General features: G+C 43.1%; 1 protein-coding gene across 3 annotated transcripts in view; it reads left to right on the top strand.

The window, feature by feature from the left end:
- The first annotated feature begins 1,822 nt into the window (after positions 1–1,822).
- Positions 1,823–14,511, top strand: part of robo1.S (roundabout guidance receptor 1 S homeolog) — a 289,278-nt gene continuing 276,589 nt past the window's right edge. For 2 of the 3 annotated variants that reach the window (XM_041583366.1, XM_018248847.2), the window contains exon 1: positions 1,823–2,484. In XM_041583366.1, the coding sequence (XP_041439300.1) occupies positions 2,427–2,484 (58 nt within the window). In that variant the 5' untranslated portion in view covers positions 1,823–2,426. The remainder of the gene's footprint in view (positions 2,485–14,511) is intronic. The other variant, XM_018248846.2, reaches the window with a different exon arrangement.

Raw genomic sequence — 14,511 nt, 5'->3', positions numbered from 1 at the left:
GAGGTCATTGAGTATAAGCCTGACCCACGTCGGTCAAAACACGTGTCCACAAACTTCAAATATGAGAAAGCAAAGGGTTAAAAGAAGAGCAAGTTGCAGGAGAGCGTCCGTGTCAATGATGCAGGCAGTAAAAGCCGGGTAGCCGGGGCTCATCACTTTGCTGGACTTTGAACCCCCAAGGTTAAAGGGTAACTTTTTCGAGAATGAAAATTGAATATAAGCTTCCTCATACTGAAATAAGAAACTTTCTAAATACAATGAATTAAATATTCTGCATTGTTTCTGAAATAATCAAGTTTATCTTCATTATTCCTCTCTCAGCATCTGTTTCTCTTCATTCTCTCTTCATGCAGCAGTTGGGTGTCAGATATTCATTGACAGTTAGATCCAATATATCTTATAGGGGGCTTCCTTTTGCCTAGCAGATGTATTAGAGTTCACTCAAATAACTGATTCCAGTACTAACAAAACAACTGCCTTTTGCACAAATCCTGCATGTAGAGAGACCTGGGGGCAGATTCACTAAAGGGCGATTTGTCGATAGCCACACACATAGCACCACTTCGCTACCACTACACTAATTCACTAATATGTAAAATTGCGCACTGGTCGCCGAACACTGGCGACTTTTTTCAGCAGTGCGAGCATTTCATAGCGAAGATGTGCTAGCCTTCGTTTGTGCCAAGCAAAAATTCACTAGTGATCTTGCGCTTAGGTCAATTTGCATACGTTGGGTAATTTAAAGTCGTATGGACGTCTTTATTATAAATGTTGGTGCAAATGCTTGAAGTTACCACTTTTTATTACGAATGTCCAGGGAACCTTAATAAAGACAAGAGAGTTAATATAATGCCCTACACATGAGCCAACTGTAAAATGAATGTTCCATATGTTATTAAATGTCTGGGGAAAAGTGGTTACCCGTTTCACAGCAGTTATCAGCACTCTGTTTACTAAACTCTTTTTTCTTGGGTGCACGCAACAAAGTATGTTCACCTCCACATACCTCCAATTATGATACATACGAATATATGATATATTTAGTGCTGCAATTCGTATATATATCGAAAACTGGTTACCCCAAAAAATGTTTAAGTCAGGACTTTTGCAGCCAATCCCGCTTCAAAAAAAGGAAAAGTCGACAGCGTTTTTTTTTTTAACTTTAATGCATTTTCGGCTCACAGGATATGATGTAAGTATCTAGCGGCTTTATAGCACTTTGCCTGGTCTGAGGTGGCGAAGTCAACTCTGGCGAAAGAGGAAACGTTCAGGAAAATCCGCACTTTGCTGAATTTGCGGCCATTCGCCTGGTGATAGAGTACGAACAAACACTAGCGACGGTCTCTTACGCTAGCGCCTGCGCCTGTTAGTGAATCAGCGATGTCCCCGTGGATGTGATTTCTGGCGAAAAGTCGCCCTTTATTAAATCTGCCCCATGATGTCTGGTGAGCTCTAATACATCTTCTAGGCAAAGGAAGCCCTCCTATAAGATATATTGGATCTAACTGTCAATGAATATCTGACACCCAACTGCCGCATGAAGACAGAATGAAGAGAAACAGATGCTAAGAAAGGGACAGTGAAGATAAACTGGATTATTTCAGAAACAATGCAGAATAATTAATTGATTGTATTTCAGTATGAGGAAGCTTTTATTAAATTTTCATTTTCGCTATAGTTCCCCTTTAATCCCAATAACTGGGGGATTAAAGTCTTTTCTTGCGCTCACTTGGCAGGAGACTGCAGTGGACACTAGATGGCAGCAGCGAGCCTGACTGCGGACTCTGATAGGCTCCAGCAAACAACAAAAGGCGCAGGGAATCAAGTAGGCGGCCCCTTTAAGGGAGAGTTGCCGCTGAGCTGAATCTGCATCGCCTGCTCCGAGTGAAATGGGCAATTGCTGCAGCCTGAGCAGGAGGCGAGGAGGGTTCGAGCCCGCGGCAATGAGAGGGGCACATCACTGAGCCACCCCAGGAGACACAGCAGGGCAACTGCTTCTACTGGAGAGGGAATCGCTGCTTCTTCACAAGTTGCTGCTGCTGCGCTGGATACAAGTCATTGCGCTCACTCCTGGCAGCTTGGGGCAGTCTGTCTGCGTCTGTCTGTCCTAAGCCTTCAGTTGGATTATCCCCAGACTGTTTCACTGTCTGTCCTCTTGTTACTTGTTACTCTCATATGTGACAACTTTATTGTTATTGTTATTATTATTATTATCATCAGTTTGGAGCAGTGAGTTTGCCTGGCAGCTTGTGCCCATCCTCTTCCCTGGGATATATCTCTATCTCTGTCTATATACTCAGCTATATGGACTCCTGGCTTGTATTCAGCCTGCTGGAATTACACTGGGAAAAGGGATTTATTTTATTATTTCTAAATCCTCCTGGTCTCTGTGGCATGAGATTCGCCGCGGGCACAGCTTGGCTACAATGGGCTCGGAGTTGGCTCACTTTTTGCTGCTCGGTGGGATCATGTGTTTGACTTCAGGTAAGTGGCGACCCCGGACTGGGTCATCTGGGTAATTGGGGGGCAGTCTCCCCTTTCCTCTGTATTATTATTATTATTATTGAGTCAGGGGGTATAAGTCACACAGCGACCTGGAGGTCGGGTCACCGCCTCACCTTACGGTTGCCAAGTCTACTTTTTAAAACCAGATACAAAACCAGCCCAAAACTATCCAATAGGGATGGGCGAATTTGACCCATTTCGTTTCGTAAAGATTTGCCGCCGGCAAAATGTCGCCGATGCCCATTAAAGTTTTTTTTTTTTTTACGCACAACGTCATACAAGTCTATGGGCGTCATTTCTGTGGTGAAACAAGGCAAAAAAAAATTCACCCATCCCTACTGGCCAAGAGTCACTTCAAAAGTAGCCCAAAAATAGCACATGTGCAGTGAAAAACAAAAATCTAAAAAATAGGGATGCACCGAATCCAGGATTCGGTTCGGGATTGAGCCACGATTTGGTGTTTTTCAGCAGGATTCAGATTCGGATCCTAATTTGTATATGCCCATAGACTTTAATGGGCATCGGCGACATTTTGCCGGTGGAAAATGTTTGCGAAACGAAACGGGTCAAATTTGCCCATCCCTATTGGCTAGTTTTGGGCTGGTTTTGTATTTGGTTTTGAAAATTAGACTTGACAACCCTAAGGTGAGGCAGTGACCCGACCACCGGGTCGCTGTGTGACTTATACCCCCAAATTAGGGGCGGGGAGGGATATTGCGTGACTTTTTGTCACAAAACAAGGAAATAAAAAATGTTTTCCCCTTCCCTTTCCCCTTCGGTTCAGTATTCGGTCGAATCTTTTGCAAAGGATTTGGGGGTTCGGCTGAATCCAAAAAAGTGGATTTGGCACATCCCTACTAAAAAATGTGTGAAAAAGACGCCTTTTTCAAATTTTCACAGATTTGCAAATTTCCCCATGAAGTAAAATGGGACAGATTCACCCGTCACCAGGGGGGTAACTACAAAGGGGCCCCATAAGGCCCTAATACATATACAATTTCAATAAATATTGGTAAAACAGGTCAACCTCTAGACATTTTAGTGGCCAGTAGATTTTTGCCCCAAAATTGTCAGAAATTTAGAAAAATCACCGGAAAATGTGAGAATGCTTAAAGGACCAGTAATATAAAAAAAAAAAAAAAAAAAAAATTGTTACTATACATCGGAAAAAAACCACCAAGACAAATTAAACGTAAAAAATTGCAAAGTATTTAGTAAGAAATAACTTACCGAAACTCCGATCGCGCTTCTCTTCAGAAGGCGATGCATCGTTCGCCGATCAATTTCTCCTTCCTGCCTTCCTTATAGGAGATAGCCAGGGAGGAGCAATCGAGCGCTGCACGATGGACTGTAGCCGTGTCGCCTTTTCTGAAGACGAGCAGATGCAGAGATTCGGTAAGTTATTTCTTAATAAAGGCTTTGCGATTTTAATGTTTAATCTGTCCTAGTGTTTTATTTTCTATGTATACTAATGAATTTTTTTATGTTACTGGTCCTTTAAGAGGGACGGGAGAGTGGGGGTACAGAGCCCAAAATCTGGTAACTCCTGACTTCTACACAAGTCCTATTGCATGCTGGGTATTGTAGTCTTACATTAAACTTGGCAGTCGACAAATTGTTAAACAAAAACTACAATACCCAACATGCATTGGGAGACGCAGGTTTGGCACATTAGGACAACAAAAAACTTTGGCCCAAAAAGTAGCCCAAATCCGTACCTTGGCTAGTTTGTACTTTCAAAACTCACCTGGGCTTTAAATTAGTAGCCCAATTTGGCTGGAAACCCGCCAACCTGGCAACCCTGCCTCACCTTCTTTAAAACCAGTGGCATATTAAATCCATATCCTGCACGCTGCAGACTTCACTGCTTTCTGTGCAGCCACGTGTGTGAATGAATTGAACTGCTGATTTGCCAGTAAGCTCAGCTGTTCCATTTCAAAGGTGGGAGCTCAAGGAGAACAGCCGCACTTTCCTTGCACCTTCGTTTTTGGATGTCATGTTTCCCAATTGCCGAATTTAGACAATTATTAGCCCAAGCTCTAGCACTCATGTTTATTTCAGAGGTGCTCACTATTATCTAAGGCCTCACTAAATAAATAGACAAGCATCTGTTTGCTGGTGGCAATGGACTGTTCCCATTAGGCGGCCGCGGGACACATGTGGGTGTTGCATACGATGGACAGAAAAGTTCTCCTGGATCCAATTCTTCCTTCATTTCAAGGGAAAGACAGAAACGTGACAAAGTCCCATTATGGGGCAGATTTATCAAGGGATATGAAAATTTAAATTTATTTTAGTTTTATTCGACTAGGGAATAGTTCATATTGGATTCCAGTTTTTAAAAAAAATTCATGTACTGGCCCTTTAAGAATTCAAATTCGCCTATTCGCTGCCTTAAACCAGGCGAATTGCTGTTTTAGCCTATGGGGGGGGGGGCAGCCAGGAATGAATTTGGAGTTGTTTGGAGGCATCCTAAAAATTTAGGGTTTTTTTGGTTGGAAAAACTCTATTCCAGTTTGCAGGTCGATCTCATTCACCCGAATATGAAAAATTCGATTTGTTTTGAAAAATTTTGATTGGTCGTTTTTTTTTCGAATTTTGAGTTCATGGGAGTTTTTAGAAACTCCCATAAACAAGAAATTGGACCCTTAATAAATCCGCCCCTGACGTGATTTTTGACTTTTTGCCTACTGAGTCTCCATTGTAGCCTTTGGCTACTGATATTGACTGAGCGGCCCTGCAGCTGGTCCCACTTTCATTGGTTTATCTATCAGGCTTGACAATTTGACTTTAATTACAAGCGAGGCATTAATAGAAAAGCAATTTGAGGGCCGTTGCCCCCCTCCAGCCCAGTCTTGGCTTGTGCAGTCGGGTGGATTAGGTTTGTGCAATGGATCGGATTCCTTTGGGAATTCACATTAGTGTCATAATCCCATAATCGACTTTAATTACCTACTTTAAACGATGGGAAGAAAGGTAACGGGTATTTTACTTCTCTCGCTGAGCATTGTGCTTTGTTGTGGGCTTAAACCTACACGTTATAGAATGGCTAATTCTAAGGAACTTTTCTGTTGGTCTTCATTATTTCTTTTTTTATATAGTTTTTGAACGATTTGACTTTTTCTTCTGACTTTTTGCAGCTTTCAAATGGGGAGTCACCGACCCCATCTATAAAAAAAATGCTCTGTAAAACGACACATTGATTGTTATTGCTATTTTATATTACTCATCATATTCATATTCCAGTCTCTTATTAAGATCAGTGCATGGTTGCTAGGGGAATTTGGACCCTAGCAATCAAATTGCTGACATTGCAAACTGGAGAGCTGCTGAATAAAAAGCTAAATAATCCAAAAACCACAAATAATAAAAAATGAAAACCAATTGCAAATTGTGTCCCAATATCACTCTCTACATCATACTTAGGGGCAGATTTATCAAAGGTCTAGGTAAATTTTCGAATGAAAAAAAATTCCAATTTCGAGCTATTTTTTGTGTACTTTGACTAGGGATTAGTCCAAATTAGATTTGAATTAAAAAAAAATCAAATATCGAAATGTATCATGTACTGTCTCTTTAAAAATTCGACTTTTACCATTAGCCATCTAAAACCTGCCGAATTGCTGTCCTCCTAGAACCTATTTGGAGTCAATTGGTGCACTTTGAAAAATCAAAGTTTTTTTAAGGAAAAACTTTGAATCTAATTCAATCGAATGCAATATTAATTTGATTTGTGCGATTAGAATTCGGCCGAATACAGATCTATCTGATCAATAACGGTTGGTCTTTTTGATTTCAAAGTTTTTTCAATTCGAAATTCGACCCTTGATAAATATGCCCCTAAAAGTGAACTCAAAGGTGAACAACTCCTTTAAGACCAGCTTTGACCTGTTTTGGGTAACCCAACTCTTCTGGCGGCGCGAGCGGATCTTATTCAACCTGGCGCTGAGTTTGGATAAAACTACTGTGGAAATGTAGGCTGTGGCTGGGCCGAAATATTTTTGGCATTAGGTCAAAGGATACTTTTCTTTCTTTTCCATGTGTTTAAAATTAGCCTGATTATTACAGTAGATGAGCTTCAGGCTGCTGACATTCCTCCTGAGCACATAAAGTAGCCTTGAATGGTGTTTAGTGAGTCTGGGGCAAAGCAAAGCCCATTATTTAGGGACGGTGCAACTTAATGCCCAGAGACAAACCACAGCAACAACTGAAGGGAGATGTGTTGAACACTGCAGATATAAAATGGTATTATTAATATTAATATTCTCTTGTTTATATACTGTAGCGCTAACATGTTCTGTAATTTAAGGCCTCATCACATTCACACACTCTGTGTCAATTTTATCAGGAGCCAGTGTACCTTTCTTTATGTTATCTCTCCCTACTATACCTGCTATCCCACAGTCACACTCCCTTCCCAGAGACTATTATCTACTGTTACTATAGGCACCATCTCTCCCTACTATACCTGCTATCCCACAGTCACACTCCCTTCCCAGAGACTATTATCCCACTGCTACTATAGGCACCATCTCTCCCTACTATACCTGCTATCCCACAGTCACACTCCCTTCCCAGAGACTATTATCCACTGTTACTATAGACACCATCTCTCCCTACTATACCTGCTATCCCACAGTCACACTCCCTTCCCAGAGACTATTATCCACTGTTACTATAGACACCATCTCTCCCTACTATACCTGCTATCCCACAGTCACACTCCCTTCCCAGAGACTATTATCTACTGTTACTATAGGCACCATCTCTCCCTACTATACCTGCTATCCCACAGTCACACTCCCTTCCCAGAGACTATTATCCACTGTTACTATAGGCACCATCTCTCCCTACTATACCTGCTATCCCACAGTCACACTCCCTTCCCAGAGACTATTATCCACTGTTACTATAGGCACCATCTCTCCCTACTATACCTGCTATCCCACAGTCACACTCCCTTCCCAGAGACTGTTATCTACTGTTACTATAGGCACCATCTCTCCCTACTATACCTGCTATCCCACAGTCACACTCCCTTCCCAGAGACTAATATCCACTGTTACTATAGGCACCATCTCTCCCTACTATACCTGCTATCCCACAGTCACACTCCCTTCCCAGAGACTGTTATCTACTGTTACTATAGGCACCATCTCTCCCTACTATACCTGCTATCCCACAGTCACACTCCCTTCCCAGAGACTATTATCCACTGTTACTATAGGCACCATCTCTCTCTACTATACCTGCTATCTCACAGTCACACTCCCTTCCCAGAGACTATTATCCACTGTTACTATAGACACCATCTCTCCCTACTATACCTGCTATCCCACAGTCACACTCCCTTCCCAGAGACTATTATCCCACTGTTACTATAGGCACCATCTCTCCCTACTATACCTGCTATCCCACAGTCACACTCCCTTCCCAGAGACTATTATCCACTGTTACTATAGACACCATCTCTCCCTACTATACCTGCTATCCCACAGTCGCACTCCCTTCCCAGAGACTGTTATACCACTGTTACTATAGACACCATCTCTCCCTACTATACCTGCTATCCCACAGCCACACTCCCTTCCCAGAGACTATTATCCACTGTTACTATAGGCACCATCTCTCCCTACTATACCTGCTATCTCACAGTCACACTCCCTTCCCAGAGACTATTATCCCACTGTTACTATAGGCACCATCTCTCCCTACTATACCTGCTATCCCACAGTCACACTCCCTTCCCAGAGACTATTATCCACTGTTACTATAGACACCATCTCTCCCTACTATACCTGCTATCCCACAGTCACACTCCCTTCCCAGAGACTATTATCCACTGTTACTATAGACACCATCTCTCCCTACTATACCTCTTATCCCTCAGCCACAGTGACTTCCAGGAGACTAATATCCCACTGTTACTATAGGCACCATCTCATTCTGCTATCTTACACCGTACCCACAGTAGTAATATTACAGTACCACCCTATGTGCTGTTACAGTGCCTACTCATGATATTGAACATTCCTTACCTGCAACTGCTGCACTATAGGGTCTCTCAATTGGCGTGGCCCTGAGCAGTCTCCATTGCTTACACCCTCCCTACAAATCCCGGAATTGGTCAAAGCCTTGTGACCAAACAAAAGTGAATTGACAACCTGGATGCATCCAATTGTCGTTCCAACAGCAGGGACACGGCTTGGGCAACAGGCTATTTCTCTGTAGTGTTTGATGTTGCCCAAGGTTGTAATTAGAGCGCATTATACTTGGCCCACAGGAAACCATCCCCCACTTTTAAAAAAAGAAATGCTGCTGCCTGTAGAATGGGTAATCCTGTGTATTGGAACAGGAAAGAATACACTGAAGATTCCAGATATATAATACTCCCTGTATATACATATTATACAACTCATGAATTACTCCGTGCAAGGGTCTGTAGTTTTATTCCCTGGAACATGTTGTTTCCCCCCAAATTTCCTGGTGTTGAGGCCTATGACAATCTCTATTAGAAAAACTTTTAAATCACATGAAATTGCAAACAAAAACATTATGCTAAGCAACTGTTTTACCAGCAGGACTGGAACCAGGGAGGTCTAGAGGGGCCATGTCCCCCCCCCCGGCAGATTTTTTTATCACTGGTTCCGATTTTAAATGTGTTCAGTGCTTATGTTCTTTTATAGCAGATTAGTTAGCCTTTAGTGCAGAGACAGGTGGAGATTCGGGGAGATTAGTCGCCCAGTGACAAATCGCCTCTTCTTCGTGCGACTAATCTCCCCGCAATACCTTCCAACCGGCTAGAATCGAAATCACCGGCGGGTTGTACTCAGAGCACTTCGATTTCCGAAGTTGCTCGAAGTTTCCTTAGTGAGGCAATTTTGGAAAACGGAGCGCTCAAAGTGCCATCCCACTGGCAATTTAGATTCTAGCCGTTGTGAAGGCAGTTCCGGGAGATAAGTCACCCGAAGAAGAGGCGATTTGTCGCCGGACAACTGAATCTCCACGTGTGTCTCTGCCGTTAAAATATTGGGTTTTTTTTACTCGTGACACTTTAAATGGTAAATAAAATATGAGATATGTTATGGAGTTCTTACAACAGGAACAGCTGTATATCTAGTGATCCCCAACCATTAGCTCGCGAGCAACATGTTGCTCTCCAACCCCTTGGATGTTGCTCCCAGTGGCCTCAAAGCAGGTGCTTATTTTTTAATTCCTGGCTTGGAGGCAAGTTTTGGTTGTATAAAAACCAGGTGTACTGCCAAACAGAACCTCATGTAGGCTGCCAGTCCACATAGGGGCTACCAAATAGCCAATCACAGGCCTTATTTGGCAGCACCCAGGAACATTTTTCATGCTTGTGTTGCTCCCCAACACTTTTTACATCTGAATGTTGCTCACGGGTGAAAAAGGTTGGGGACCCCTGAATCTAGACAATGATAAAAGCACTGAAGGAACCTGCATTCCTATTTACTTTTTTTAATTTTGTAGTATTCACAAACACACACAAATTCCAATAGGGGAAATTGAACTTTAGCTGCAGTTTCCTTTTAAATGGCAGATAGCCCCCATGTCTGTAAACATACAAGTTTCTTAGTTCCCCAGGTAAATAAATGGGTGTTTATTGAGTGAATGAGTAACTGAAGATTGCACTCATGTGCTGGAATGTAAATGCAAATGAAACAAATTTAGAATAAATAAATAACTCCTTCTCTAGTTTTCCTTTTGTTCCTCGGCTAATTTACTGCCCGGGATTAGCTTTTAATGACTGCATCACCCTCTGCGGCAAACGTTTATTTACATGTTTAAAGGCAATTGTCAGGATGATCTATGGAGGAAGGAAAGGTTAGAAGAGAGATGGGAGATATGGGGGCCATTAGTTACTGTTTGAGCTGGGTTTAACAAGTCACTTAATGTTGTCAAGGTTCTGGATTAGGGTTAGTAGGCTCAAGCCTATAGGTTCAGAGATAAAATCTGACAAGGCAAGCGGGAATGAGCACAAGTCTTCCTTCTGGGGCTGGATCCGCTTAGGTCAGTGACACATGATATTCGGGAATATTTAGTCGTCCAGTGATAAATCGTCTTGTCTTCGGGCGACTAATCTCCCTGAAAAGCCTTCCTGCTGGCCAAAATGTAAATCTCCGGGGGGATGGCACTCGGAGCACTTCGTTTTCTGAAGTCGCCCGAAGTTTCCTCGTGAGGCAACTACGGGCAACTTTGGAAAACGAAGAGCTCCGAGTGCCATCCAGCCGGCAATTTAGATTCTAGCCGGAAAGAAGGCTTTTTGGGGACATTAGTCGCCCAAAGAAGAGACAATTTGTCGCTGGGCGAATCCGAATCTTGTCGTGTGTCACTGCCCAACCTGTAAAAAGGTGATATCTAGGGATGGGTGAATTTGCCGCTGGTGGAATGTGGCCGACACCCATTAAAGTCTATGGGCGTAAAAAAAAAAATTGTCGTGCGGCAAAATTTTTTTGACGCGCATCTTTTTATTTTGACCCACAACGCCATACAAGTCTATGGGCGTCATTTTTTCGGCGAAACAAGGCGAAGAAATTTGCCCATCCCTAGTGATATCAGCATTACCTGACTATGTGCAAAGCAAAACAGTGAACTGAGGCAGTAGAACCAGAGAAATGATAAACCCCACCCAAAGTATTTCCAGGAAGCAACATTTTATGGGTTCAAATTTCATTTGATCTATAAATAATAATAAGACAGGGGTTTAAACCCTTTTTTACCCATGAGACACATTCAAATGTAAAAATATAATTGGGGAGCAACACAAGCATGAAAAAAGGTTTCTGGGGGTGTCAAGGCAAAAAAAAACAAATAGATAGACTTATTGTTAGTTGAAAAAGGAGCCCAGATGATATAAAAAGTGGAAAATCTTTATTAAGACATATTCAAACCTGACACATTTTGTGCCAATGATCGTCACTCACCTATAGGCTAAAGATCTTCCCACAACAGAATCCTTTTAAAGGGGGGCGGGGGAATAACCATGTACAATTTGCATATGGGGAAAACCGTTTTTTTGCTTTTGATTACATTTAATTACATGGCCCTTGGACTGGGAGTCTGCTTGGGATTAGACTACTAAGAATGACTCTTAATGGAATAAGGAATCTTTTGGAATCTACATTGATTTTTGAACTATGTTCCTGAAGTAGAGAAAAAAAAAAAGTTGTCAAGACAAAAAAATCGGTGAGACAAAAAAGTTGCCACAAGGAAAAACGCCCTTTGACTTTAAGGGTCAGGGCACACGTTCAGATTGGAGGAGTTTAGTCGCACGGCAAAAAATCTCCTCTTCTTCGGGGCGATTAATCTCCCGAACTGCCTCCCGCCGGCTAGACTGTAAATCACTGGTGGGATGGCACTTGGAACGCTTTGTTTTCCGAAGTTGCCCAATGTTTCCTCGTGAGGCAACTTCGGTTGACTTCGGAAAACGAAGTGCTCCAAGTGCCATCCCGCCGGCAAGTTACATTGTAGCATTGTAGCCGGGAGGCAGTTCAGGGAGATTAGTCGCCCCGAAGAGGAGAAGAATTGTCGCCAGGCGACTAATCTCCCCGAATCTGAGCCTGTGCCCTGATCCTAATGCTTTTGGAGTAAGGAAAAAAAATTGCGCACGTAAAAATTAATTGTCGGCTATTGACTTCAATGTGTTTCTCGAATTTTTCACTACTTTGCAATTTTTCGGCGAAGCAAAACGGGACAGATTCGTTCATTACTACTCACTTCATGGAACCAGTTGCCTTAGTTTTTAGCAAGGTGCTAACTAAAAGAGCAGAACAGTAAATAAGCATTACAATAAAATATCACCCCAAACCCTTTCACGGTAGGTCTCCATCCATAGATTTGGGCCCCACATTAGGCTCAGTCTCACAGGTTGGAAGCCATCGATGTCGGTTTGTGGCTTTAGGTGACCACCCCAGCAATGTATAGACTTTTGCTTTAAATTGCAGTGTAATTTGCTGGAGACACATGGAGCAGGATGCTCTGGCTTTTCATTTATTTTCTTGGCTATCACTCTGTGCGGGAGACCCCTGGCCGACTATGACGAGTGATTGATATGTGATCCAGTCTTATCAACGTTGGCTCCGGCCTGAAAATCCTGTTGGCTGATGACCCTCATTGGTAATTGAAGAAGGTCCCTGACATGAAAGGTCCTTAATGGCTGGGGTCTGGCCTGGGGGGGGGGGGGCATTTAACTGCAGAGTCTGAGGCTCACTCTAATAAATGTATCAGTGATATTTATGTATAATGCACAAAATTCACTTCCAGCAAATATCCCTGTATATCAGATAGTTGCTGCTACAACACACATATCCTTACCTGCAGCTGCTTGCATTCATATGAATAATTGCTACAAATGGTGCTTTAAAAAGTTCTAGTTTGACAGCATTTAGGGCGATGACATTAACCAATCCCTGGCAGATGTCACCAGTTTGCAAAAAGACACTTTCCTGTTCCGCTCCTACATTTATTCCTTCAAAACAAACCCACTCTTTTCGCATAAAGTAAAATTCCCTGTTTAGAAACAAAAAATTGACAACAAAACATAGAGCTGCTGTAGCCTTCTGACTGTAGACCAGCTTGGTGTCATGCCTTCTAATTTTTGTTGTTTTTTTGGGAGGTGGCTGGTTTAAGCCACACCTTGACACCCCCTTCACTTTGGGGCTATTTCACTTTAATCATAAATTTAGGGGGTTATGCTTGTATATGTGATTGGACACATAAATACCCACATATACAGGATCAGTTGCAGGGAGGCCCGGGGAAAAGGGAGGCCCTGGAAAAAGGGGGGCCTGGACTGTGGATCTGCTTCCTCTATAGCCAACAAGAACCCCCCCTTCCCGAGCCACTCTCTTACCTGCGGCAGGAAAGCAGAGCACATCGACACGGGGTGCATAGTGGCCGGAATCTGGTCAGGGAGTGGGCAGGAAGTGGGTGGGGTCTGGGCAGGAACTTGGTAGAGTAGGCAGGAAGTGTGCAGAGGCGGGAAGTGTGCAGGAGGATGGGGATCGGAGTGCAGTGGGCCCCTCTGAAGATTTTTTTGCAGGGGTCCCAGCGCACTCTAGTTATGCCACTGGCAAGGATACTTTTGTGCTCCCCTGTGTCTGTCTGTATATATGTGCTGCATGCACCTCATTATGGTAGCTTTGTTTTTATAGAGCGCAGCAAAACACCCTAGGATTTCTGGAGTGATGTGTAGCACATAAATGTGCAATGGTTAGCAGGCTATTCAGCACTCCAGGGATTCGACGTCTAGTTGCGCTACTTATTTTCCGCTCTCAGTGCCATTCATTTATATAGGAGGTTGAAGGACACATAAGAAAAATATTTTTCTTGCGCAGCTGGAATTGTGAGAAGGCTGTGGCATAGATTCAGGAATGCAGCCGGCTTCCCGGTACAGGTATTGTGTGAATTTACAGCAGACTTGGCTATTTCTTATAGATTTTCTTTTTTTTTTTTAAAGGGAAACTATCATCAAAATAATATAGTTGCATATGAGTTTGAAAACAGTGTTGCTAATAGAAGCAGCTTTAAGGGCAGAGACACACGCTGTGTTTCGGGGAGATTAGTCGCCCGGCAACAAATCTCCTCTTCTTCGGGGCGACTAATTTCCCCAAACTGCCTCCCCTGCCTTCACGCCGACTAGAATGTAAATCGCCAGCGGGATGACACTCGGAGCACTTTGTCTTCTGAAGTCGCCTGTAGTTGCCTCATGAGGAAATTTTGGGTGACTACGGAAACGAATCGATCCGAGTGCCATCCCGCCGGCAATTTACATTCTAGCCAGCAGGAAGGCAGGGGAGGCAGTTTGGGGAAATTAGTTGCCCCGAAGAAGAGGAGATTTTTCGCCGGGCGTCTAATCTCCCCCAATCGCATTGTGTGTCTCTGCCCTAAAAAAAGTCCTGTTGGCAATATGACTTGGACCTGATACCCTGTTACTGAATATGCAGAGAGAGGTTTCTTACTGGAAACATTGTCAATATACAGAGA

This window comes from Xenopus laevis, chromosome 2S (assembly GCF_017654675.1).
Source record: "Xenopus laevis strain J_2021 chromosome 2S, Xenopus_laevis_v10.1, whole genome shotgun sequence".
Lineage (NCBI taxonomy): Eukaryota > Metazoa > Chordata > Amphibia > Anura > Pipidae > Xenopus > Xenopus laevis.
This window is presented reverse-complemented; position numbering and strand designations above follow the sequence as displayed.